This window comes from Osmia lignaria, chromosome 6 (genome assembly GCF_051020975.1).
Source record: "Osmia lignaria lignaria isolate PbOS001 chromosome 6, iyOsmLign1, whole genome shotgun sequence".
In the NCBI taxonomy this organism is placed as follows: Eukaryota; Metazoa; Arthropoda; class Insecta; order Hymenoptera; family Megachilidae; genus Osmia; species Osmia lignaria.
The window spans coordinates 8,036,971-8,064,783 of record NC_135037.1 but is presented as its reverse complement, the minus strand read 5'-3'; the positions used below and the strand labels follow the sequence as shown (position 1 = coordinate 8,064,783).

Sequence of the window (27,813 nt, the reverse complement as noted above, 5' to 3'; positions counted from 1 at the left end):
TATATGAGAAGATTTTCAGCTGAATAAGGGTTCATTCAAAAGAGAAGGGCGGACTGGTTACCGTTTGAGTCACAAAACTCTTTTAGTGACCTAAGAATAGAATACTTGGATTCTGCGGATGTATTTTGTCGAATTTTGCTCTACTTTGAACTTATAACTTATAATTACTTGAACCACTCTGCATTGAACCTTCCTCTTTCGAATGAACCCTTATTCAGTTAAAAATTTTCTCGTATAAGGACGAAAAGTGTATTCCCGTAAACTCGTTTTTAGGCTCATTCTTGCCGATAATGTCACTTCGCTGCATTACCTGTGTCTACCCCCTTAAAGCTGCAACAGTCTGCAGAGCCGCGGCTAAGGTAAACTGTAAGGGTCTTCAGAGCTGTGTATCCGCTTTCCACGGGTCGCGGAGAGGGTGAACAAGCGAGAAAGAGGGAGATAGCGAGGGTAGGTTAGAGAGAGATAGGAAAGAGGGTAGAGTATAGCGCAACACAGCCAACTATCGTGAGGTGGTCGGATCAATATTCCGTCCGGTCCATCCTCTGACCCATATCTCTCTTTCTCTCTTGCTTACCTGTTCACCGTATCTCCCTCTATTTCTCCACCCTTTCTTTTTTTCTTTTTCTCGGTATCTACTGCTCCTTGTCTTTTAACCAACCTATCTTGACCCTCAAAAAGGTGGGCTAGTATTTGGATGAAAAAATTGGACAAAATTACTCTTCAAATGGTACTCAAATGGAAACCATCTACTTTCCGTAAATATTAATTAATATCTTCTATAATTTTTTGAAAATTATATGAATTTACTATGAATTCCTGAATACCTATTTAATTTTGTTAAGAAAAGTTGGCAGAATTTCCTGAAAAAAATTCCCAAAGATCAAACAAGCAAATCCTTTCGTAAGCTATTTTATTCTCTCGTTTAAAGCACCGTAGCATTCGCGAAATTTCATCAACAATTACCTCTTAGAGTAAGAACGAACACGAGATAGGGTCATTTTTACCGTCATTTTCCATCGTGCAAAGGCGAGTAAGCAAGGAGGAAGAAATTTCTCTTACCTCCATATCGCTCCATGATGTTTCAACGAACAACGTTGCTCGTCTCTTAACGCGCACTTCTTCCTTTTTTCGTTTTCTTTCTTTTTTTTTTTCTTCTCCTTTTCATTTTTCCCAGGTCTGACCTATATTTCTCTCTCGCCCGGTTTTCTCCTCACTGGTCGTTTTCTTCTCTTCCCGCGTTGTCTTCGCTTTTGTCCGTCGTTTTCTTACCTCCATCCTGCTCGCGCCGAATGCTTTTTCCCTCGCGACTCCGCCGACCGTTTTCGTTTCGTTTCGTTTCGTTTCGTTTCGTTCATTCATTCACGTCCAGCATCGAGTCACGACTGACTCGTTACTTTTCATTCCGTGACCCACATATCCCGTCGTCTTTTATTTACGTGTTCTTTCTCCATTCTTCCCGCGTCCCTGTGCGCTCGATAAATATATAAATCGTTTCTGCTCCATCTATCGTGCTTTTACTACGCTCTCAAAACTGCTCGAACGCTCTTTACTCTCTATCCTACTTCGACTCACGCGCCATTTAGCGTCGTTACATTTAATAAGTAAATATCATTCGTTCGACGTCTTCTGTTGGCACTCGTTTCTCTGTAGACTTCTACAGACTTCCGTAGAAGATTTTCAATGCAAAGAGTTTCGCTTGGGTTTCTTTATTTCTGCAATTTCTGAAAGCAGTAATCTTAGGAATTATAGTAGATTTTTTTATGGAAAATTGAATATTCAAAGTTATCTTCTAAGAATTATAAAAGGGTTACTATAGAAATTCGAAAATTTTGATATTTGTATTAGAATAATTAACAGGATTTCGATTTAAATTTGGATTAGTTGAAGTATTTGAATTTTGCATCGTACCGAATGTTTAAATAATAATTTACAAAACGGTCCTCCGAAGGATAATCAAACATCCTCTGCATATTCAACGATCTTTGATTAACTAAGATGATCCTCGAAGGACAACCGAGCATACTCTGCAAATTTCATGACCGTTCGGCAAGTTGCTTAATTATTAATATTCTTGGTTGGTCCATAATTTCACATCCGTTAACAAGTAGGTCGCAAATAAGGAACTGGTTTCGGTGATGTTTGTTATTTATCGCGTTGCTGTCGATCATGCAGACTCGATGGTCTCACTGAGGTAATGTCAACAGGGAGTCCCTTGGTGAGGCTTTGCGATCTCGATTGAAATTTACTCGTTCCTTTAACCCGAATTACGTAACCGAATCATGTGATTCGGAATATAATTTATTAGCCAACCCGTATTTAATTGTAAGATTGATAAAAATCTTGAGAAGGGGGCTAAAGCACTTTCTGTCACTTTTGTACAAGCCAAACGGTAAGTGGGTCAAAATTTCAACGAATGGCCGAAATTTTTTTGTTTGCCATTTCCGGTCTAACCGGGGTTGGCTTTAGAGTAGTGATGTGCGGCCCGCCTATTAAATTCCAAAATTCCATATAAAACAGATTTTGCACATGCTTATTGCAAGTATTAAAAGTATATGAGAGTTGGGACGTGGCCCGCGGGAGCTCGTCTGAATCTGCCCGAGCCCGCCCGAATCCGAAATATCGGGTACCCGCACATCCCTATTTGAGAGCGAATTTCGCTCTACTTTTACCTAGTTCATCTATGAGAACATAGATTCATTTATAATAATATCCAGTGATTTATATTTAATTTATAAGGTTGTATTAAACTGAGATAGGATGGTATTATAATTGTAAGCTTCTAGTTATCGTGGGATCCGCGAAACATAAACGCGATCCAAGTTTTTCCTCGACCATATGTTTGTTCTTCGCGCGAGTTTCATGTTTGGTTTAGATTGCATCATGTTCGAATATTTAACGTGCTCGCTACTGTGAAGGCTGCTTACGATTATTACCGAGAATTTCACATAAAATTCAGGAATCAAAATCGAATTTTATTTTCTGCAAAAAAAAAAGAAGCTTAATTTAGCTTTTAAATTTCACTTAAATTTTTACTGAAGGAATTTCAAAAATTTTCACTGTTTGCAAAAGTTGTAACGGAGTTGAGGGATTTAAATTTTCCGCCATCTCGAACGCCATCTCGTGCAAATCGATGCGAATAAATCGAATGGGTGATATCGAGAGGATCGGCTCGCGATCAACTCGCAGTTCGAGCAGCTCGATGGAATCGTGCGCGAGTTGCCAGGATAATTGCAAGAAGGACGCACGATGGTAGCGTGGAGAAGGACGGTTTTTCGAGCTGCTGTTTCATCATTTAAAATCCCGGTCGGTGATTAATTATATCTGATTAAAGCCATCAAAGTTCACAGAGAATCAGTAAGGTAAAATTCATCATTCATAGTATCAATTTTCAAAATGAGCTCGACGTTATTTATGTTCTTGTGGTACGTGTTTGAATATTTAAAATTTTCTATCGAACCAAATAATTTTGCATTTATAATTCATTTAAAATTTTCATTTTGATAATTTTCATATTTGGAATTTATCAGAATTCGTGGAAAATTCTTGATTCGATAGATTTTCCTGAAAAATTACAATATTGTGATTTGTCTATTAAGTTATTTATTTAGCAATTTATCATTGAAAAAATGAAAGTATCTAATTGTGATCGTCCCACGTTATCGTTCGCTTTTCTTTCCCTAAACGTTCCACTTTACAGATAAATAAAGCCATACTCGCGGAAGGTACGGCTTGAAGATTCTTGAGATCCTTTCGAACATCCTAACGTTCGTCCCGTTTCGAAATCAAACATTTCTGAGATGGCAAAGCTTCGTTGGAATCCCAAGAAATTTCCGCAAAAAATCTCATCGCTTCCGGTGTGCATCGTTGAAAATTATTTCAAGCTGTTTCGCAAAGTGTTATCACTCATTTGTAGGTAAGAAAGCAATCAAATTTTTATTTATTTAAAACCTTCTATTACAAATTCCTTCCACATGAAATTGATCCAACTACTATTTAAAAATAATAATCTCCGACCCAGAATTCTTGAAAAATAAAAAAGGGATATAAAATTTTGATTATTTGCAAATGGTATTTAGCGTTTAGTCGGTAGTAAACTGGTCCAAGAAACTGTCGAGAGCATTTATTAGTCGATCTGTACTCCTCTTCTAATGTCCTTTAAATTTCACCTGTTTCAAAAGCTTCAGAACACAATGGTGCCATTCTGTAGATATTAATGGGCCATTTGGTCGGGTATCATCTAGAATTCAGTTGATTAAAAACTTCATGTCCGCCCAACACGATCCGTCGTCTTGTTTTTGTCAACCAGCCTATTTATACGCAGCTTTTTGGCAGTTAAGCGAGAAACTTCGTCACTCGATCGTATCTTCGTTGCGTTGCTGTTTCTCATCGTGCAACAATTTTGGTGAATAGCACATACTGTCTTCTTCTATCCTTCGATTCTGTTATCGAGCGTTTCCGGATATCTTGAGGAGATTCGAGTTCAATATTCCCATTGGTAATCCAATAACAAGACTATTCATCGAATATATTATCATAGTCTCGTCTCCGCTTGAATCGTTCAAGTCTTCCCTCGCGATCTCTGTTACACACCAGGCTTAAGTGTACTTATAGTTATGCAACAGTTTGCCTTTGAATTAAGAAAAGTGGAAAATTGGCTTAGAATTTCTCGAAGACTCTTCTTTTTCTTTTACAGTTTGAAATTTTCTTCTGAAAGGAACTTCTTTGATTTCGATTCAAGTTTGAAATTGAAAGATCACGTATATCAAACGTTCGCTATTATTATTATTCAAATATCGAGAAATTGAAATTTTCGGTTCCATTTCACGCGACTTTGAAAGGTCAAAATGGAACTTGTGATTCCCTTTAGGGAAACAACAACTTTTTCATTAACTGTGTACATTCCAATGGGGATTTAGGATTTAGTAACGGTGTGTTCCATGTCTCTTCAAATAGCTTCGAATTATAACAAGTAAATAATGAAATTAGTATAGTTAGAATTCTAGATCATTTTTCGAAGAATTATTTATAATTCTTTATTTAGATTATGTCACAGGTAACTCTTATGTGAGCAATTAGATTACATTTTTATTTCAAAAACTTGAATTAATTCAAGTTGATTAATTAACTTGAATATTTTCAGAGGAATGTAAGAATTGTTAAAGAAAATATTTAAATGGTTACCCATTGAAGTTCTGATATTTAACATTTGTAAATTTTAAAACCAGTATTCAAAGCGATATTTATACCAACAAATCTCCGCAAAGATCAACAATCTCCGATTTTTCTATCCCAACATCAAAGACAACCAATTTCATCAACGTCCAAAATCCTTCTAGGAATCTCCATATAAAAATAGTATATTTTCAAAAAACCGATCACCAGCGAATAAATACAGGATGAAACGAAATCTTCTACTCGCAGAAACAAAATGGACAAACAAAGATGGACTGGTGATTCGTCTGGGCGCAGATCATCGAAAGCACACAAAGTGGACGAAGAATGGGAATTCATCTCCATACTTTTATCACGGAATTAATTCAACTGCGATTCTGCGTTTTCGGATAAAAAATTTAGGAATTTGTTCACACTGAGGCAAACGAACATCAGACAAATTAATCTTGAAAAAATCCAGCTTCCAATTAATTTTTCGAACCTCATCGTTGAACGGGATGAAATCAATCGAATATCAATAAGCCAGGATCAATATATTCCGTGATCCTTAAAGATCTACCAAGTTCATTAAGGATATGGGATTTCCGGCTTTCCTTGATTTCTGATCGATTTTCATTTGGAAATTCATTGGATAGCTTCGATTTTGAGTTATAATGGTGTTCGTGGTAATTTCGTGAATTTTTGTCGCTATCTTTGCGAGTCTTGTTCTTGGTAGTGAAATCGTCGATGCAGATTTTTTGGCGAAAATTTCTTAGACACTTTTTGTCACCTTCGTTGAACGGGTTTCCAAAGCCTTCTTGCGAATTTTTTTGTTGTTTAAAAGAAAAATTGACTGACAAGAATTTATTTAGTGTAATTTTGTGCAGTTCTATTTTTTCGTCTGAATTTATTAAACTTGATGAAGTTAATTTCCGTACAAGTATCAACGAGAAAATATCGGTTACTTAATTATCGTTACAGAACGAATAATTTATTATTAATAAGGATTGTGAATTGATGGTGGTCGAGCGAAATTTGTGATGCAAATCACGGTTCATGACGTCTCTTTTAATGGTAAATCAACAAGCAAAAAAGTATTTTTTGTTTACAATACAGTCGATATAATCACTAATAATTCTTCTGAAATACTTGCACGTTATTTAACTTAATCATTTTTAGTAAATTCGATGGGAAGATAGAATAGTATTAAAATATACTAATATAAATTCTAATGAAACTTAGATAACAAATGTAATAACGATGGCTAATTTGCATAATGTTAATGAACTTTGGGTAATAAGTAGAGTACATGATTAATAAAGATTATTATTTTGCAAAGTTTCTGATTTACGAGATCTGACTGGAAATTTCAATTGCGCAAGAAATTTACAGCCACCTCTCGTAAATCTACTGTGTTAGTAAGAATATGTTAAAAATTGGTATACTGTGTTCGCGACACCGATAATCTTAAGTTATGAAAAAGGGACAGTTTACTAGTCACGTTCGAAGTTTTACTAGTCAATAGTTGTATCTCAATAATAGTGTCCGCGTGAAAATTTGTAATGCAAATAGTCGTTTGTGACGTATCTTTCCGGTAAATCGACGTACAAAAAAGGGAGTTTTATTTTCAGTGAAATAGGAATGGAATGAAACAACGATTCGGATATCTTTTATTCTATTTTATATCATGATTTAATACTTTCTTTTTATTGCATTAACATTTTCTTGATGTTTCTAAATAGTTGATGCATTCTATTATTTTTATCCTTTTTTATGATGTGATTTTTTTTAATCGATTGAAAAGATCAATTTTATTATTGTAACTTTAATCCTTTATCACGAAATTGTTGCTTGATTCCATTCTTGAATGTTATTCTTCTTGTTAGTCGTACATGTAGAAAGAGATCACAGATTTGTACAAATTAATTAATTATTGTAAAATGCCGACTATTGTTAGATTATGCGATGATTGGTTTTAAGTTAGATTAATTGAAGAATTAGGTTGTAACGATTAATTTGTAATTGTAAAATAAGTGCACACATCCATCATTGTTGTAATACAATTCCCTTAAAAAACCTTTGGTACAAGTTGATAGCACTATGATTAATGTTCGAAGGAAGAGATTGTGTGTAGTATCCACTTTATGTATTGTACATTTCATTGTCTATGTTTTATTATTACGAAGTAGCTGAAAACTTATGAAACAAATATACACGAATCCTGTTAACGAGTGTTTGATTAACAACCTATTCTCATAAAAGTTTTCGTTTGATAATTAATTAAAAATTGTTTATGAAAATTTTCAAAAGTAATTTTATATTACGTTTCTTGTGGTAAATAATATTATTTATGAAACAAATATACATGAATCCTGTTAACGAGTGTTCGATTAACAACCTCTTTTCCTAAAATTTTTCGTTTGATAGTTAATTGAAAATTGTTTATGAAAATTTTCAAAAGTAATTTCATATTAGGTTTCTTGTGGTAAATAATATTATTTACAAGAATGGAAAATTTCTTTGAAAAAATATAGAAAATTCAATTTTTCAAGTTTCTGTGCTACAATAAATAAATTTTTTTTTATAAATCTTCAACGATTCAAATTTCATTGGTTCGGTATTCATATTTCTTCTTCTATTTCATCTAATACGATTTCTGTTTCATTTAACATAGCGATTAAAGGAAACTGAAATTCTTATTGGTCGAACTGCCATTTTATGTAACCAAAATATTGCCAACCATACACACGTATGGGGAAAATGGGGAAATTTTATAAACGTTGACAATGCTTTATATATCATAGTATCCATTCAACGTTCATTCGGCGTTCTTGAGGAAGAAAGTAGTCGTTGCTGAAAAGAAATATTTCATTTCATTTTCATTAGTGTGGTTTTAATTGCTGCGATTCGTTTAACGAATCGCTTGTGTTTTTCACTGCATCTGTGTACGTTTTCGTGTTATAAATACGAAGGTATGTTGCCTTAGCGAGAAGGTCGATAACGATTTGTTTGAATTTGTTTCGATAGCTGTTCCAATTCCAGGTCGCCATTACCTGGCTCAAGTGATTCTTTTAATTTGTAATCAAAGATTCCGTTGTTCGTTGTTCAACAGTTTCATAAATTGATTGAAAAATTTCAGAGAAACGAAGCTCTTGATTGTGTCTGATAATAGTGTTCAACAAATGTTATTCATGAAACCTTTCTTTGAGATTTTTCTACATTAAATGGGAATTTGAAAACCGTTTTGTTCCACCATTATAGGAAAAGGTAGAGTGATACAAGAAATATTGGAAATTTTTTTCAGTGAATTTTATTTTTATTAATTTTTACTAATTAGAAGAACCACAAAATTTCTGTTATTCGGTATGTTCGACTTAACCATATTTTCTCTAATTTAGGAAACACAAGTGTCCGACTTTCGTTTCATCGACGAACTAAGCGAGAAGAAAGAAAATTTCTATCAGAATGTCTGAAACCGGTTGCAGTTCGTCAGATTCGTTCGAACTAGGCGTAGCTGATACATTTAACACGCCTGATCAAGAACAACAATCGTCAACCGAGAAGAAGTCGATTGAAGAACTGATTGACAAGTTGAAAAATTTCCAGATGGAAACACCTAAGCATCCAAATACACCGGTAACTACCCCGGTGAAGGGTTATTCGTTCAAGAAACAGAAAGGAGACCAGATATCGCCTGGCCGCGATGAGAATGAGAAATCACCTGAGGGGAATATCGCCAAGTTAAAGAGAGCCTTGCAAAAACGCTTCAACTTTCAATTTCTGACCCCGGTCAGGAGTCCGATTCCCAGAAGACACGGCATAGACGACAAAACCCTGAAGGTGACGTTGGCCAAAGAACACCAACGTCTCCTCTCCGTAGATCTATCGGACGCCAATGAATCTCAGTCCGAAGAAGGACCTGCAATCAGTCCAATATTCGACAGAACCTTGAATAAAATTCGCAAGGACCTGTCGGACAGTTTTATCCAAGCAACAGCAGGATCTATCTGCGAGGAAGTAAATAGTTCGTTAGAATGCGAGCAGCTTCCAGATGACGATTTGTCCGTGTTGAATCGCAGTCTGTGCGAAGTGTCCGAGGTGTTCTATGCGTTATTACAGGTGAACAAAGCCGGGAACAATGATAGAAGAATGATGTATCAGAAGCAGAATCCAGAAACAGCTGAGAAACAGGATGTACTAGGTAAAGACATCTTCAGGGAGGCTATAGACGTCAGTTTTGGAGGTATTCTAAGCCCTGAACAAAAGGAGATGGTATATCATAGTTATATGTACATTTATCCTCGTGCACAGCATTATATTTCTACAAAAGAGATCCGGTTGGGAGGTGACGAAAGGAGGGGAAGTCTGAAGATTCCTGAACCCAACAACAACGTCAGTCAAGATAGCCAGGAGAAAGCGAAGGAAAAATTGAAGGAATCAGATGTCAGAATCACGCAGGATTCAACTAAAAGAGCTAAGGAAAAGGGTGTAGAAGATTTCGATCGAATGTTCACCTCTGCGGATGTTGATTCCAATGAAAGCAGAGAGATGATGATCGAAGATGAATCAGATAAACGCAGGTCGGTCAGTTTATGCGAACCTCGCGTTCAGTCTCCGAAAAACGATAGTTCGATTAAGAGGAAGAGTTTTTCCGAGTCTGACGTCTCTGCAGCGAGTGTCGCGATAGCAAATGAGGACGATTCGTTGTCCGAGAACTACATCAAGAAGTTAGACAAGTCCAAGTCTCTGATGGACGAGATAGTGAGCAGTTGTTTCAGGTCGTCGGGCGACAACGAACCGACGAACAAGCTTTCTACGAAGCAGCTTAAATACAGTCAGAGCAGTGTTCTCTCCGGCAAATGTTCTTCGGTTAATTCGACCACGTACTTCAGTCTTGAAAACCCTACACTGATGTCTTCTCAGTCCCATCATTCTCCAGATCTCTGCTTGGCGAAGGACGAGTGCGATTCCAATCTCTCCAACATAGATTCTCAGAGCTTGATCGGGATGAAAAATCTCTCCTCCGATGATCTTGAGAATTATTCCTGCGAGTCGATGAACTCTGATCAGTCGCTTCTTTCCAGCGCCGTGAGTAAAACGACGGACGAATCCGAGCCTGATTCGTTTAACGGCGACAGTAGGGCGAATTCCAGTTATTGTTCGACAAATTCGAATTTCTTCAACGTGTCCTTGAACAATACTCGAGAATCCGAGGTCAGTTTCAATGAATCCACTCGCGAAGACACTTCGGTGTCGAAGAAGGAGGAGTCGTCTGATAGCGACGGAAGCGAGGGAAGTGACGATGTTTTCGAAGATGACAATTCGGATACTAGTTTGAACAAATTTCACTCGTTCCTGAGGAAGATGGTCTCCAGAGAGGCAAGGTACTCGCAGCGACGCGTGAAGGTGTCTGATCTATCGCCTCGTAAAGATGTACTTTCTCCGTTGATAAAGTTAACTAATCTGAAGAAAGGGGATAAGCTTCCGGAAGTGGCTGGTAGAGTTAAGCCAGGTAACAGATGTGAATGTTGGGAAATTTTGTTTCTATTTATTGAAACTTTTAGAGAAGGATTTTGGAAAATATTTCTTTCATCCTTGCACAGTGAATGCAGAATCATTTTGACTCACTATGTATTGTATATATTGTTATAATAATTATTAAAGAGGTTAATTATTAGGGTTAATTGAACATCAAAGGATCAAATTGCTAATTAATTCTTTTTATAATTTAATATTTTAAAAATTCATCATAGATAAAAGTAAAACAGGAAATATTAGTGGTTCAAGTTTGCATTTATTTCTCAATTTTAAACGGTGTGCAAACAATAATTTATAATGGGCAACGATAAAGCGGTTATGCTCGGCTATAAATCATCTTTAAAGAAAGAGAGACCGCCAGGCGAACTATCGCAAATGTGTGCGAAGCATTAATTGGAGAGAGCCGAGCAAGATCAATATTTATTAACAACTATTAATTACGCCTGCGTTAAATGAAATCTATTCGCACAATTATAAATCTGTATAAAAGCAATTTAATGAGATTGCACATGTTTTTATCTTTTTGTTTTTTTATTTTTTTTATTTTATGGAGGAAATTGTGGCTGACGCGTTGCATCGATAAGCGCTGCAATTTCTGAAATGGACTGGCTTTATGGTACGAACGTGACTTTCTGGCTTTTTCCGAGATTCGATATTTTTTTTATGTTACAGGGAAATTTTGAAACGGTGATAGGGTGGTGTTTTTGAAAGATTGTGGATTTAGGAGAAATTTTCTGTGGGGGATGTTTCTCTGTTTTCTAGGATAATAAAAATCAACCTGGTTATCTTATATCCATCTTAAATCTTGATTGAAATAATTTTTTCACTAGCATTAGCTAGTTGCTTGTATCACCTGGGAATTAGAAAAATTTATTATGACATTACTTCCACGGTTTCGCGATGAATTATTCATGCTTACCTTGCATGTTATTTCAACGTTCGTTTAACAAAAGCTGTAACGAGTTGAATTTAAACTGAACATTAATTATTTAGTGACCCCATTTACAAAGGCAACGAGTTCTCATTTTTCCATTCTGCTCCAGATCGTACATTCCAGTTTATGATTCCTGAGAGGAATTACTCTGTATTTCCTTGAATTTTTCAACAATTTTTATCGCGATACATGACTGATTAAACATCTTTCATCACTTCAGCGTTATTCAACGATATATGAAATTGAACTTTTAAATCAAGCTCCATTCAACTAGAACAATGATGAAATGTGTTTAATCCAAATTACTCCATGTTAGGTTTTAACTCTGACAAGAAACAATTAATTAACAATTCAATAATTAAAATTCTTATCAATTTTAAACCATTTTGAATAATTTAAAAAAAAAAAAGACTACAAATATGATCCTTGCAAAATTGACGGTCACCGAATGACTCGTACAGAAAATTCCAAGGCTTTTGACAAAAAATAATCTAAAAAAAAATATCTTGACATTTACAAGGATGTAGTAAACAAAGAAATTCGACAGCTAAAAATACAACGCTAGTCTGACAACCAACCAACCGAAAAATGTTAATTTCTTAAGAGAACGTGTCGGTTGATTTTATTTTTACTAATGAAAAATTTTTCTCTCCTTTCACAGATGTACTCTTTCCGCCGTCGCACAAACTGACAGTGGCAGAGGTGTTCGATTCGCAGACGAATCGACCGCGACCGGAAGTGCTGAAGCAACACTTTATCCTCGAGGGTAGGATCGACGAGGCGGCAGCCCTTCGTATAGTGAACGATGGAGCGGCCCTATTGCGTTCGGAGAAGACTATGATTGACATCGAGGCTCCAGTCACCGGTGAGTCTACATTTCCGTTTTGCCTTTTCTCATTTCCGTTGATCATCTACAGAAATGACCATTGATTACCGACACATAGTTATCGGTATATTCTTATGCTATCGATCATTCGAAATGGAAAAAATATTAATTAACCACCGTTTAAATTGCCTCGAGTTTGTGATTTCGTTGGCACGGATTCGTTGCGTCGGAGAAGGGTAGAAAAGAAATGGCGTGAAGAAGGGAGCGGCGGTCGAGAGGACGCATTCTCGCATATATCGGGACACGTTAGAGTGAAAAACGTGAAAGGCTCTTGACACAGTTTCCATGCGCGCCACACCGAGAAACACCGACCCGGCTGGCTTTAGTGTGCGTTTGCACGAGAACGATCGCACCGTGAAAGCACCATATATGTATGTGTATATCGATATTGTGTCGATCCGTGAACGAACGAGCGTGCGACGGATTCACGGTTGAGCGGTTCGTTTCGTCTGATGGAATAAGGGTAGCTAGATCGATTCCGCTCGTGTGGATCGGCCTTAAACCTTCGACCAGGTAGAAAGCCGAGGCCTTCGATGCTTTCGAGCGAGCCAAACGCGAGATACGCCGCTTTCGCGCGTTTCTATGTTTTAACCCCCTGAAAGATAATCATCCCTTATTAAAATAATATTTCAAATTTTCCATAAAGGGTTGATGGTTTGATTTCGTTTTTAACCATTCGGCTAGACAATGAACGTAATGTTTAATTGAGATTAACTGAATCTCCATTGCTTAATTCCAGTCAGTTATATGCCAAAGCTTAAGTGCTTACTTCTGATCCTGCTGATCCTAATTGATTAGTTAAGCCTGCTAACCCATTCCCCAATGATTTCTGTGATTATGTTACTTATGCTGACCAATCGTGCTTTGAAACAAATAGATATTTTAAGGCTTGATTTTTTCATATAGGCTTACACTGGTGGAATTAATTCTGGACACTTTGAATAAAAATATTCTTTATTTCATATTTGTGCAGAAAATGTGTATTCTGCTATGCTAAATTGATACAGTAATATTTTTATTGTAATATATAATGTTTATACTTTTTTTTACGCCTGATGTGGTATATCCAACGAAATATTAATTTTTTTCTACTTCCTTTGATGTGTGGAAATTGTAATTTTTATTGTATATTAAAAGTATGGCTGTAAATGGTCATTTTACTGATCTTTTATATAAGCGACGACCTAAAATTAGAAAACAATGATTAGAATATAAAATATAAATGATTATATTATTAAAAATAATAAAAATAAAAATTTAAAAGTGTCCAGAATTAATTCTACTAGTCTAAATAAAAAAAGAGGATGATAATTTTTTAATTGCCTTGGATAATTATTTTAATCATCCCTCTTTGAGAACACCCTTATCGCGTTGATATACCCTTCCTTTCCATCGCGAATCCTCAATTACGTGCATCAATTACGGTCATCACGGTCGTCTTCACGGTGTCTGCGATTGTTCGCCGAGCACAATACACACCAGAACACAATAACTCGGATCGATTCGATTCCGTCCTTCGTCCCCTTTCGCCACACCGTTCGCGGTACAAACCAGCTCGTCGTCTTCCAACGGGGTAGTTATTACCTTCCGCCGCCGGTGAGACGGCACTTTTATTGCCTCGGATTAATTCCCTTTCTTTGCATCGATCTTCCCAGTGTCTTTTAACCGAGAAACAACCTGAAAATTGTCTTTTCGAATAGGCGCGTTTAAATACATAATACTTGAAAAAATGTTAATTACGAAGAAAAACGTGTGTATATGTACACGCGTTTGGGGAGCATCGCGAAGACGCATTTTTGGCACGCACATATTGTAGCAAAGGAAGAAAAAAGGAAAGAAGGGAAACAAGAGAAGGGCTGGCAAGAGAAATTGTACTCCGCGGGGGCGACTCGTTGTTGAATGCGGATCTGCAACGAAACGGCCAAAGGAAAGGGCGGGAGGGTGAAGGGTAGGTGAGATGAATTATGAGCACAACGAATGCAGCAGCCGCTGGCGGGGTTGAACGAGAAAAACCGGGTCGAAACAGGCGGCCGTGGAAGTAGGCGACTGGATTCAGTCGGAATCCCTGGTGTCGATTTTTCTCGGAGATTTCCCGGCGAATCTCCAAGGAAAATGAATTCGATCGCGTGTGCTAAAATCTGCTTGAATAAACCGTATTGCCTGATAAAAAGAAATAGGCAATCTTCTTTTTCTGGAAAATCATATTTTAGATTAATTAAATTTTTATGGTTTCTTTATTAATTAGACATTGCTCTTCTAATTAATTTCTGTGTTAACAGTATATTTATAAATTATAATTCGGACGTAATTTTCATATAATAAAATTAATGAAAATAACATTTATTGCAGTTTAAACGTTCTTTGAAATTATTCAGAATATTTCTAAGGGATATCGGAGAGGAAAGTTTCCCTAGAACTCTCTTCGAATATTAGTCGAGCTTTTCCGTGCTCGCCTCTGTATAAATAAATCCGTTTAATGCACCGTTGTTTGAGTTAAGCCGAGGAAGCTTAATGAGCTTCCCATTATCACCATAGGATCTTCATGTTGTGTAGCTATTGGATGGTGTACAACACGTATGAAGTATGTTACGAATACAATACTTGAGAATTAAGAAAATTACGCTAATAATTTGCAAATAATAGTTATAATTATTTACAATAATAATTTGTTAATAATTAGCCAACTAATCGTAGTTAAAATTTGTTGATAGTTATTAAACGTTGTATAGAATTTTGTTTTGTCGGTTGCTATGATTTTTCCAGAGTATAATATAAGTGAATCTGTCGTCGAGAAAATCGTGGCTACGGGCGATGAATTTTATTTCTCCAGCTAGAGATAATTTTACGAGCGCCACTTTACGATCGCGCTACCGTGGCTCGAGATAAAGAATTTTCACGATAGAAAACGAAATGGGATAATAAAGAGAGTCGACGGTAAAACTGTCGGCGGGCGGAACGTTACGTCTCGCTATTCCGTGGAATTGCGATGAAAATTTCAACCTACCTCCGGGCGTCTCTGCGCGAAACGTTCTCTGATTAGGGCTTGAATCGCGACTATGATATCGAATGAGATCAAAGGCAACGTGAAAAGAGAAAATATCATACGGCGATATTTAGTGGTTGATTAAAGAAAATTACTATTACCTATTGTCCTGAAAATTTGTGCTAAAGTAAATTAACTATGGAATATAAGGTAAATTTATTTTGGTTAAATCGAAAGGTAGATAATGAATGCTTCGATTTTGGGAGATCTTAGAGCCCTAGGGGTAGCCTAGGGAAAGCTGAGGGAAAGCCTATGGGAGCCTAGGGAAAGCTGAGGGAAAGTCTATGGGAGCCTAGGGAAAACTGAGGTAAAGCCTATGGGAGCCTAGGGAAAGCTGAGGGAAAGCCTATGGGAGCCTAGGGAAATTGGGGACTAGGAATTTATTGGGGACTAGAGCCCCTAACCTTAGAACCTTTCATTCGAGTTTGACTAAAAGATTCTACAAGAATCCATAAATTCTCGGTGAATAAAATAACGTTAGGTTATCATCGTCGACACGTTGACGGTAACGAGGAGATCAGAGGCCCAACGGAGAAGGTTTCATTCTATGATGGCCCCCGTACGGTAACGACGTTTGAATACGGGCAGAACGTTTGCGAGGAGGAAGCCTTTTAAAGGAATGGGGAATAAAGGATAACGCGGAAAACGAATCCCTCGACGTCTGCTGTGAATACAAATTTCTCTGTTATCGCGATACGTGAAACAATGTGCTCGCAATAGAGCGTCTCAGGAGACGGTCGAAGCTCAAAGAGAGAACTCGATATCGAACCAGGTTTACCCGTCGACGGGCTTCAAAGGTTTATCGTTCCTTTTTCCCTGTCGTTTCTGGGTAATACGCGATCCCCGATACGGAATACGTAGGTCTCGTTTATTGGATCTTTCGGAGAACACCTTGATATCCCGAGGAATCGTCTTCTCGTACTGCTACTAGGGCCTTGGGATTCGTTTGCGATAACAAACGAATCGAATTCGTTTTACATATCTTTCTGGTTTCTCCTCATGGAATTTTTATATTAACACTGTCAGGTATTCGTGACACCATGGATTTTATTAAGAAAAAGAACAATATTGTTAGAGTTATAGCTACCAGTACTTAATATTATAAAATTTGTTTCCACCTTACAAATTATACTTACACTATTATAATTATAATTACACTATTACTTAATTTTGCCTAATGAAATTTGTTACATCTTCTACCCTTTCGAAGCTGAAATTTGACTTACAGCTACATTGGATACCCTGTACATTTGCCTTTGCAATTAATTTCCTCTGTTTAAATATATTGAGTATCTTTAATTATCGAATAAAGATTGAACTCAATCGATTTGCAGAGAAAAGTAGAGAAAAGTAGGCGAAAAACCGTTAGTGAAATCCTGTTACAAATTCAGTGCTGTCGCTCGACTGACTAAAAACCCGGAAAAATATTTCTATATAGTCGGCGTTGTCGAAACGGTCAGAGGACCCATGACTTTATGGCCCGGCCGGAAGCCTAAGTCAGGCAAGAGAAAATATGTAGCAGAGTGGAAAAATGAAGAATTCAAAATATATTCTATTCTCAATAAAATAATTGCAACTTCTCAGTTTGAAACAATTTAACACCGAGTAGAGTGATGGATCCAGGTATTTGGATCACGGACGATCAACAAGGTGTTCTAATTGCCGGCGAATCGAGCCCCTTGTACCCCGAAGGCGCCATTAAGGGTCATCTATCTTCGAATGCAAGCACGGTTCAGAGTGCACTCGGTGCCGTTATTGCGCCGATTCCAAGATATCGGTTGAGCAGGAAATTATTTCGTGACTCGTTAATAGCTCGCGTCCTCCTTAACGCTACGAGATCTCCAATTCCCAATTATAGACCAATTCGTCGGCTTTTTTTCTTGCAAGGAATTACTTGGTCCTGCAGATTATAATGATCCGTGCCTTGCGTATTAATTCAGGGTTGTTTGAACGTAGAAAACATTAGTATAATTGTAATAAAAATACATGTATATATTTGGGTCTTCTGAAATTTAGGACGGCAATAATTAAATTTTTCACTAAATATATTGTACCATGTCCAAAATATTAAAAAATAGAGAAAGAAAGTACAGAAAACTTTCAGATTTACGACCTTCTCGTTTCCTCTTCCGTAAATATTCTCTGCTAAACATCTTGATCCACATTTTTCATTGTCTTAGCCTTTGATTCGTTGCGTTTCCGAGTCGCTTCTGTCGGCGAATATTAAACGTGTCTGCCAGGCTGTTTTGTAATTCTGCCATGTCGACTCTATTCTTCTCTTTCTTTAGTGTTTAATGGCAAATACACGTCAACAAATATAAAACGATCGAAAATCCCTGGCGAGTTCAGTTTACCTTCGTATCCTTTGGCTCAATTATCCGCTGTTTCTCAATATTCTTCTTCCGACAATGCTTCTTCGTTTTCGAGATTTCTCTGATTCATCTGGCAAGAATTTGTCGTTGCACAATTCCGAGACATTGAAATTTCATTGCGGAGGTCCGGTTTATTCTGATGCAATTATTAGAAATATGTAATTAATTTATAAAAGTGTAGGCGTTTAGCGGAGGGGGGGAGGGTTTCGTCTCCCCGGATGCCTTTGGTTCGGGCCGGGGACCGCTAGGTGGCGGCAAGGATAACAGTGTTCTCGCTAGCGGTCGCCCGGCATGCAGTCGGGCTAGCGGTGTTAATTCTTTAAGAGGATGGTAGCTGGAGTAATTCTGAACAACATTTTTCTTTGCAAAAATGTTGTTTGAAGCTTCGTTTTTGAATTATTAAGGAAAACACACTGGCCTATCAGAACGCGTATAGTGCGCGGGCTCAGGGACGACAGGGTGCCGAAAGTGTTCGTTCGGGACTAAGGTCAAGCCCAGTTTTCGTAGTCGAGGCTGCCGTCCCTGAGTTGGCCAGTGTTTTTATTCCTTAATAATTCAAAAACGAAGCTTCATACAACATTTTTGCAAAGGAAAATGTTGTTCAGAATCATCCCAGCTATACCACCCTCTTAAAGGACTAACACTCTTTCTGAGACACTCTGTATAGGAGTTCCGAATTGCGGTGTGATAGGTGTTTGCGGCAAAGATCTCTGACAGACGATCCCGAGACGACGATTTCTCCCCGTCTTTTACAAAAGTTTATTCCATAATTTAAAAAAAGAAAATGGAAATAGAAAGGGAAGAATTTAATATGAATTCGAGTAAGTAATACAATGACCACTTAATTAATGATGAATTATTATCACGTTTAGTAGAGAAGGGGTTAAAGAGTTTCCGGGTCATCGGCGCGAATCCGAGACGATTATACGGAATTACCAGGACGATGAAATCCTAGCACACCTCGATCCCCCGTCTCCTTGGATGTCTGCTAATTAAACGCAAGCGATTAGGCGATCGGACGGAACGAGAGATACGATCGGCTCTGGTTTCTCGGTTCGTGACTCGAGGCTGAGTTTCCTGCGCCACGTGGCCTCGACGTGTCCTGCGACCTTATCCCTACCACAGGATCAAGGACGCGTGCTTCCCGCTTTGATTGGGCCGACGCGACGCGACGGTGGAAATTTTAAAATCGATTCGAAGGATGTTTCGCGGGCGCGGTTCAGGCCAGCTCCGTCTACCCAATTTTCTGCCCATTAGAAGGAAAATGTTTTGCAAATATTTCTATTTTCCTTCTTCTTCAAACAACTTTCTCACTTCTGTGTCATTACTTTTTAAATAAATCCTTCGTTGAAACAAAGAATTTTAACAATTCTGAGTGAAATAATAATTTATTATAAAATAAAATTTATGCTTATTTGCTCCTTTTCAAAGAGTTTCTTAATTATGGAAGAAAATAAGGAAAAAGGAAACTTATGTGCTGTACTAGAAAAAGAGACTAGTTTAAAGCTTGCAAACGATACTTCATTATTTTGAGGAAGATAAAATTGTAGAACCCTGCCACGGGCAGGCTGCCTTTTCTGCCCGGATATCAGGCTATTTCTGTTTCTCGATTCCTCTCTTAAACTACAGAACCATTCGATCGTGAAACAACAAATTTTTTTATTGAGCATTATGCTTGAAAGAATACACCAGCGAAATCTTCTGTGTTTATCCTTTGGTTTCCGGCTAAAGTTTGCCGAACATTTTCTGCATTCATTTCAGAAACAGTTAAAATATTGCTTAAGGATTTTTATTTGCTCGGATAATTTGTGTTTATAATAGTTTAGCAAAATAAGAAAATTCGATTATTCACAATAGAGGATTAAAGCAACGAAGAAGAATCGCAAAAGTTTTTTCACGAGAACTATGTCAAATCGATTTTATAATTCTCTACCACTGTGAAACTTCAGAGTTTTCAACCTTCAATATCGCTTGTTCAGAACACGTTCGAGCATACTAAAATTCTAATAATATAAAAAGAATACAAAGGACCAATAAAGCATGAATTTTCTTTCAAGGTAAATATAGTCTGCTTCATTATCCTGTGAAACTTCTTTCGAGCAGATTTTAATGCCTTTTATTCCTTCTCCCAATTCAGCTCTATATATGAAAATATATAATAATCAGATCTGATATATATGTTATCATTTTCAACGGGACACACGGTAAAGCGTCCTCTCGATTCTAAGATCGCGATAAGAAAAGGACAGATGGAATTCGAGCAATCTCGTAGAAAGCAGCCGGCTTTCTCGGCTGGAAATTTTGAAATTCCATCGACGCTTCGAGTGATTTTATTTCGGGACGCGGATTATCCCCAAAGGGATTTGAAATTTTCAATCTCGTCCACAATGGATCGTCGTCCCTTCGCGGAGGAAGGATTCTCTTTCGGTTTCGGGCTGCCAGGGAACGTCACGAGACGCGTCATCGACGTCTTCGATAAAAAGAAAACACCGTTTCCCGCGGTTGCGATCTTGCGTATGTCGAATTTCGAAGCTCTTTTCGTATCACCAAGACAGATGGAAGCTTGTTGGCAACGCGCCACGTACGACTTTTAACGCGAGTCAATTCACTTTGAAAATCTCTACCACCTTTCCGCGATTCCTTGTCAATTTTTCTATTCCCTGTGTCGCTGAGCGGCAATAAAGTGGCTGTAAATTTTCTCACCGAAGCGTTGAAATTTTTTAAATTTATTCAGGGACTTGAGATCTTAAGATCTTATAAAATGTTCAAAATCTAAACTTATCGCGATCTTAAAATTGCAAATTTTGAAGAAAAAAAAAAATGTAAATTTTTCTTCAACTCATCGTTTATCGTCTTGACCATTTAATGCAAGTCTAATGGTGTTTTGAGAAGTGAACGCTTGGACGAACAAGAGGTTGACACGAGGAAATATTCGATGAAGATATATGGGGATTTCGTGGGAAGTTTAGAGTTTAGAGAGAGGGTGTTTCTTTGGATGCGAAAAAAGAAGTTAATGTTTTTTAATGTATCATGCTCTTTATAGATCGCTTCGATGGCGAAGAAAGATCAGGTTAATGTTTCAGAAGAGATAAAGTCTCTGATGGACACAAAGATCTTTTTCTGAAGACATGAGAAACTCTTCATAGAAAATAAATCGACGACTCTTTTGATCCTGTAAAAAGAAAAATTACCTAATATTTACTTGAGAATTTATTTATTAAATTAAATTAAATTAGAAACTGGAGATCCACTTAAACCCATTGCTACATCATTTTATTCTTTATTGACGTATTATTTAAATAAATTGAAATTGCTAATTTTCAACAAATAAAGGTTGGTGATCGCTATTTTCTGCTCTCATATTTAAGAGCAGAAGAACGTAATGGCAAGCCGAGGGGGAGGGCTTACTTTTATTTTACCGTAGCATCAAAAAACCCTTGGAGGACGAAATGCGTTTCTTATTGTGAATCATTATACGGTTGTTATGTTGTTGAGCTCTGGAAACGGTGATTTATCTTTTCCGTTCAAGATTGGTCGAGGCCAGAGGGTTGCAGGACCGGATGTTACTCGAGGGAAGCAACGTCTTCGTGATACGAATACAAATGATTTCGCATAGAAAAGGTCCCCTGGCGACCATAAATAATTACTTTACAATCTTACTTATGTTTCGTTTAACCACGACTCACGATTAATTCATCTCCCTTCGCTGATTTATTATTATCGAGTGAAACATGAAGGCAGGATTTCCGTTCCAACTTCCGTTTATCTAATGGATCTTTTCCCCCGATGGACCTGATGGTAAATCGAGACGTTTCCATATTTACAAGTATCAGGTGTAGGGGTTGGTCCGTATCAAAGTTCGAAGGATCGAGCGCATCCGCTAATGAAATTGAAGCGGTGGTGGTTGGCTTTTAATTAAATGACCGCTCGTGCATTTTGTGTTCTTTGTTCCACAGTGACCGTGAGAATTTGAACAATTTTATCGAACGGCTTGCAATTTCTGATTCGCGTACCTCGAGATTTTCATCTTCCGATCACCAAAGATGAATTTCAAACAAAAATTTTTAAATATGATTATCGTCGGAAGACGATCAAGAAAATCGTTGACGTTGCTAATTAATTTTATTCACAAACAATTGCCAAAAGAAGTAATTTCAAAACTATCAATTAACGTCTTGAAAGGGAATTTCTAAGTTTCTCTAATTATGGGATGGATTTTTCTATTTAGTACGCGCATTGAAATCACCAAAAGCGTATCGCTGATGCTCGTTTCTCGCTCGCGACAAATTGATTTATTCCACGTGAAATTGAATAGTTAAACTGGAAAAAATTAGAAACCGATAAGATATCGTCTCGTGGGATCAGAGAAGGTTTCTCGATAAATTTCTTTCATATCAAACATTTTACGTCGTGTTTCATTCGTGTTCGTACGAAAATAATTGAACGGGTCGAAGGTTGGGCGGTAACTTTTCAGACTGATATAATTTATCGTGGAATGTTAGCATTTATCGGATAGTTGGTATTGATCAATATTTATGGAATTTTGTTTCGAAGTTATACCACAGCTTCGATATAACGGTGATTAATTTGTCGATGAGTTGTTAATGAATGAAATATCTTCCTTCGTTCATTAAATAATGATTGTTTTAACTATTTCAGAGAAATGATATGCTTTAGTGTTTCTTTTTTATATATTTCCTCTGTCCTATAATAATAGTAGCAAGTGAATATTTAAACGGGAATTATTGGCATTGCAGCGGGAATGCAGCTGTAAATTATGTTGTAGCGCAAAATTGCGAAGCCTTCAATCAAAATCAATGTTTCATGACACCTGTCATTTCTTTTGACACATCTTTCAATTCTTAGGTTAACCTAATTATTACGAATTATAACTGTTTTTCTGATTTTATCCGCTGATCGAAATCCAGTTCTTGCCAGTTCTTGCAAGGGAAATATAGGGAATATAGGGAAAGCAAAGCTTTGCAGCCAAGGGATCTTACCTATAAGTTTAAAATGCAGTAACGAAATTATTGAAAAATTCAGAAACTATCTGAACACGCAAAATAAAACTTAGGAGTAATATTTTTAATTTATTGTTTAATTTTATCTAGTTTTTAAATAATAAACGTTGCGTTCTATACTTATTTTCTTTTGCTACTATTATTATGGGACAAATTCAATTCATCAATTGCTATTATTATTATGGAACAGAGGGTGTAATATTTATAGAAATGCAATAAATCAATTCAACAATAAATTCTCAAGAAAGAAAAATAAATTTCGCATTTGTATCTGTTCTTTTTCTTCAACTCGGTTTCAATGATTACCTCAGCTTCCATTTCGCATGCATTACAAATTTCTCTTCGTCCAATTTCTGTTCCCCTGTATCTTTTACGAGCAACAATTTTCGATCCTGCTTCAATTTCATTTTTCTCTTATCAAAAATTGATCCGACGCCCCGTGGAATCGTTCGTCGTCGAACGAAACACGAAACTGCTGTTGTTTCTATGTTTATTATCCTCGAGACAAAGCATAAAACTGTTCTCGCTCGAATAACGTACATTTTATGTATTTATACGTGGCTATTAGATTTCAGAAGAGAAACATTTTATCTGTTTTCATATTTATCGCTAAGACCAAGAAAGAAATCGATTGCTGTGTGCTGTATTGCCATTTTATCGCGTGGTATCGCGAGATTCGACGTTTATCATTGAACACCCGCGTTATTACACAAAAATTTGAAGATTATTTCAAAATTGACCTCATTTAAAAAATTAATAAACATCTTTTGCAGTGAATACGAATAGAGTTCGACAGAGCCAGCCCTGAGATTTCGGGGGTCCGAGGCAAGCTCCGAAAAAGGGCCCATTCACATATATGACATAAAAAAGCAGCTTAAATAAAATTTATAAAATTAACATTAAAGCTTGTATAACTAATTTAGATTTGCATTTACATCGATTAATATTCAAGTAAACATTACTCTTCTTGCATTCTTGAACGCAAAATCGTCTTATGGGGGCCCTGGAGTTCGATCGAAAGGACGTGGAAATTCGGAGGGAGGAAAGAAGTTTGCGAATCAGATTAGCGAGGCATCGTGGTTGGGGTTCTGGTGACCCAGAAACCGAGTAGCGAGGCTGGCACGTTCGTTAGGAGATATTTATTTGTTCCGGCCAATTTTTCCCGTGTTTCCAGCAGGCTTATTTGCCACGGCGAACCGATGACCCCGCGGATATCTGCACGACGCGATAAACGCTACTCTAATACGCTTCGAGAGAAGAGTGAAGAGGTTAACCTGCACACGAGACTATCGTTTTTGTCTTTTTTCTTTTCTTTCCTTTCTTTGGCGAACCAAGACCTGTTTATCTTTGCCGAGCGTATCTCGAGCAACGATGGAATACATGCACCCTCGCGTGTCGCGAATTAACGCGCAGCATAAAACCGCCCTGTCGTTTTCGTTGCGGTTAAGCGTCCAGGTTGAACAATACAAGGTGTCTCGTTTTAGAGTGTAGGCGTTTACGTTTAGTGGAGGGCGAGAGAGGGTTTCGTCTCCCCGGACGCCTTTAGTTCGGGTCGGGGAGATGATCGGTGACAGTGTTCTCGCAAGCGGTCGCCCGGCATGGACTTCGAATACAGGGTGCACCTCTCGCAGCCGGACACAAGGGAACACTGGCGACGATGAACCCCTTGACCGCACCATAAAGACGTCACTGCGTGACATGTTTTTTTAACTTACAACTCATGAGAAGTTTGTCTGGTAATTTTTGAGTCACTTGGAGGGAGGTGAAAAAGAACTCTTACCAAATACCTAATTTTTGAAAAAAGGAGTGCATCATTGCACTTATTTGGTGCATTGTTGCATTCGTTAGGTGCATCGCTGCACTTGATATTCGAACAGCCGCGATAGAGCTGATCGAATCTGTTCATTCGTTAGAAGGAATCAGGTGATGAGCGGTAAAAATTGAAGTGTAAACCACGTGGTGGCGTCCACGTGTTAGGAACAGCTGACGTCGTTCGGTCTGAACGCGGACCTCGACTGCTTTTCAGCCGGTGCTCGTGAATTCTTAACGTCGCAACGATCGACGACCCGGCACCGCGCATTACCTACACTTTCGATCGTTCTATTTATATCGCAGACAATCGTGCCTTCCCTTTGATGCTCCTGCAACGATGGCCACGCGTTTCCGGCTATCTTTAGCCGGCGAGCGCTGCGTTATTAGCGCGTTTCCCGCCATTCGATTCGATTAAACCTTTCGCTGCGGATACATCTGCTTAACCCCTCTCCGTACAGTCCATTCAAGTTTCATCAATGATTCATCGTTTATTTTTCCTTTGGAAAGATTGAAAATTAGGAAATATTTTTATTTTACCTATCATTTTTGCAATATTTCATTTCTAATTAGGTAAATGTTGGAATAATATTATTTGGTTTGTACAAAAAGGAATCTCTACGTTGAGAGGCACTGGCCATTAGACAAAGGCCTAGCTCTGTCACCAGAGTCGATGGGTCTCTAGCCAGTCGTGCATGAACTGCATCTTTATGGCGGGGGCCGTAAAGGACCCGCACGAAGGTCGGGTACTGCATACCTAGGTAGGAAAGTAGCGCATGCATGATGAGGAGTCAGCTAGGCTGGTCCTGCGCGGATTGCTTAATTCAACCTTTAACCCGTTCGATCAGCAGCGGGAGCTTTCTTTTAGTTTCGATTAAATAGAAAAAGGTTTGGTTAGGTTAGGATTAGATTAGTTAATAAAAAAGTACTAATAAAAAAAGTCTGAATGGTTTTAGTCAGTGAAAAAATATTAATATTAAATTAATTTTCGGCTCTGCAGAGCTCAAGTCTAACTTCCAGGTATAAAGTACCGGACCTTCGTGCGGGTTCTTTATGGCCCCCTCCATAAAGATGCAGTTCGTGCACGACCCTCTAGCCGTACCAGATCTAAAGGCTGGTTCAGACACGGCTAGTAATTTAGTCGAGTGGCGAGTAGTTTAGCGTACGGACACTACAGTTTAGTCAAGATCTAAAATCCCTTTTCGATGTATTTCGTTTCACTAGCGCGGAATAAGAGAACGATGAAACACGAAGATCATCTCATTAGATAAGGACAATCTCGTAATCTGTGTTCGAGCTGACGCAGCTCGTGGTTCCCACAAGCTGCAGCTACATCCCGTAATCTTCTTATCCAGCGAATGCTCAGATAGATATATACATGCTCGAATGCATCTGCATGGAATCGTTTAGCTACCATAGAAATTCGTAAAATGTAGCGGAACCTCGAAATTACTCTGTGTATCACTGATTAGAATATTTCTGAGCATTTGCACTTAATCATACTAACGAAATATTTCCATCTACTTCATATTTTCTATCTCGAGTATGAAAATTCCTTAAATTAAGAAATTAACTTTTTAAGTACCCACTTCTTTCGTAAATTAATTAACAAAATTATTAATTTTGCTTCTCGTTGAAATTAATCTTTAATATTCTCAGCAGGATGCGGTTTCTGGTAATCTATGTTAGATTATGTCGCTACGCAGTCAGATATGTAATATCAGAGCAACGTTTTCCCGTTGAATACCAACGGTAAATAGAAGCGTCGTGCACGCGTTCGAGCGTATTTAGTCGGCTTGACACACGCATGTCGATGACGTGAAGACGCAAAGCGGCGCGTGCTATCCGCGATACTGCTTCATCCTTCCGCCTGTTAAGCCGGGGACAAACGCGTCCCACCAATATCAATCACGCGGACGTCCATTTGTCATCCGTTAACAATGCTTCGAAGTGCCTGAGCGGTGGGCACTTCGCAGTATTCATGCTGGTGGATCGCGGAAGCGGAAGCAGCACAGGTGTACGCTTGATAGTAGCTCGCTAATATTCGACAACAGACTTTACCATTCTTACATTTCATTTTCTAATCGCTATAATCTTGAGATTTCTACATTTCTCAAATCACCAAATCTGGAATTTAAAGTACTCGAATTTAACTGCTGCAAATTTGTCCAGTTATAAAAATTCCATCCTCCAAATTTCCAAATTTGGAATTTAAAACGATGGAATCTCGAAACTTTTAGAATTGATCGCAGTAAAATTCTATACTTGGAAAATCTATAGTACGAAAATTCCAGTCTCCGAATTTCTAAATTCAAGAATCATTAAATTTAATATCCAATTATGTCTGTCCCATTCTATTCGTGTTTCTCGTACACTAGTAATCTGTTCAAACTGTGTCAGAGATAATTCAAGTCCAACGTTCGTCAAGTTGAACCGATTTTCGTAAAAGATCCTGCGGCAGGAGTCATAAGGAACACGAGTTACGGTGCGCGGAGTTGGCCGTCTCTCGACTTTTATCCCCGTTCCCCATGGGAGAGCTGCATTTCCCGTGAACAAATGTTGCTTGTCGCATAGAATGCATCCTCGGTGCTCGCGTTATTACGTACGGAACAGTATCCCGGCGAGAATAGAAGCAGCTCGGATACGCGCTGCTAGGCGAACTCGCTCGCTTTTAATCCGAAAAAGCAATCCGCGCTGCCTTTTATGGGCAATTTTAACGAGCACCATAAATCTGGATGATACGCCGTGTCGTTCGAGCTCTCGTAAATTACCTGGAATATTTTCCTATCGTACATGATATTCCGTTCGAAAATATTCCTCCTCCATGGAACTTGTTCCCTATTTTTTTGTTCATTCTTTGTTTAACAATGGATTGCTGTTTTTCAGTGAAGAATACAACGTGTTCGTTTTTTTACGAGTATCGCGCGTTTGTTTCTCGGCCAAAGGTGATACGAATCAGAACCATAAATCAACGGTTTACGTTTTGATTTGGGGAAACGATTGCAGTGGTATATGGGATCCTTTTTATTGTTTTGATTGTTTTATAGTGTTAGTAGTCG

General features: G+C 37.9%; 2 protein-coding genes across 13 annotated transcripts in view; both read left to right on the top strand.

Annotated features, from left to right (window-relative positions):
• The window catches only part of LOC117601361 (serine/threonine-protein phosphatase 2B catalytic subunit 2), a 116,165-nt gene that overhangs the window by 27,456 nt on the left and 60,896 nt on the right, over positions 1-27,813 (top strand). For all 12 annotated transcript variants that reach the window (XM_034318020.2, XM_034318016.2, XM_034318023.2 and 9 more), the window contains exon 2: positions 12,285-12,488. In XM_034318020.2, coding sequence (XP_034173911.1) covers positions 12,285-12,488 — 204 coding nt within the window. The remainder of the gene's footprint in view (positions 1-12,284; positions 12,489-27,813) is intronic.
• LOC117601360 (uncharacterized) lies at positions 7,690-12,276 on the top strand. Its single transcript, XM_034318015.2, has one exon. The coding sequence runs from the start codon at positions 8,617-8,619 to the stop codon at positions 10,801-10,803; it is 2,187 nt and encodes a 728-aa protein (XP_034173906.2). The 5' UTR covers positions 7,690-8,616; the 3' UTR covers positions 10,804-12,276.

What these genes read in the sequence shown, in the direction of transcription:
- LOC117601360 (XM_034318015.2), top strand. Translation starts at nt 8,617, where the DNA reads ATGTCTGAAACCGGTTGCAGTTCGTCAGATTCGTTCGAACTAGGCGTA.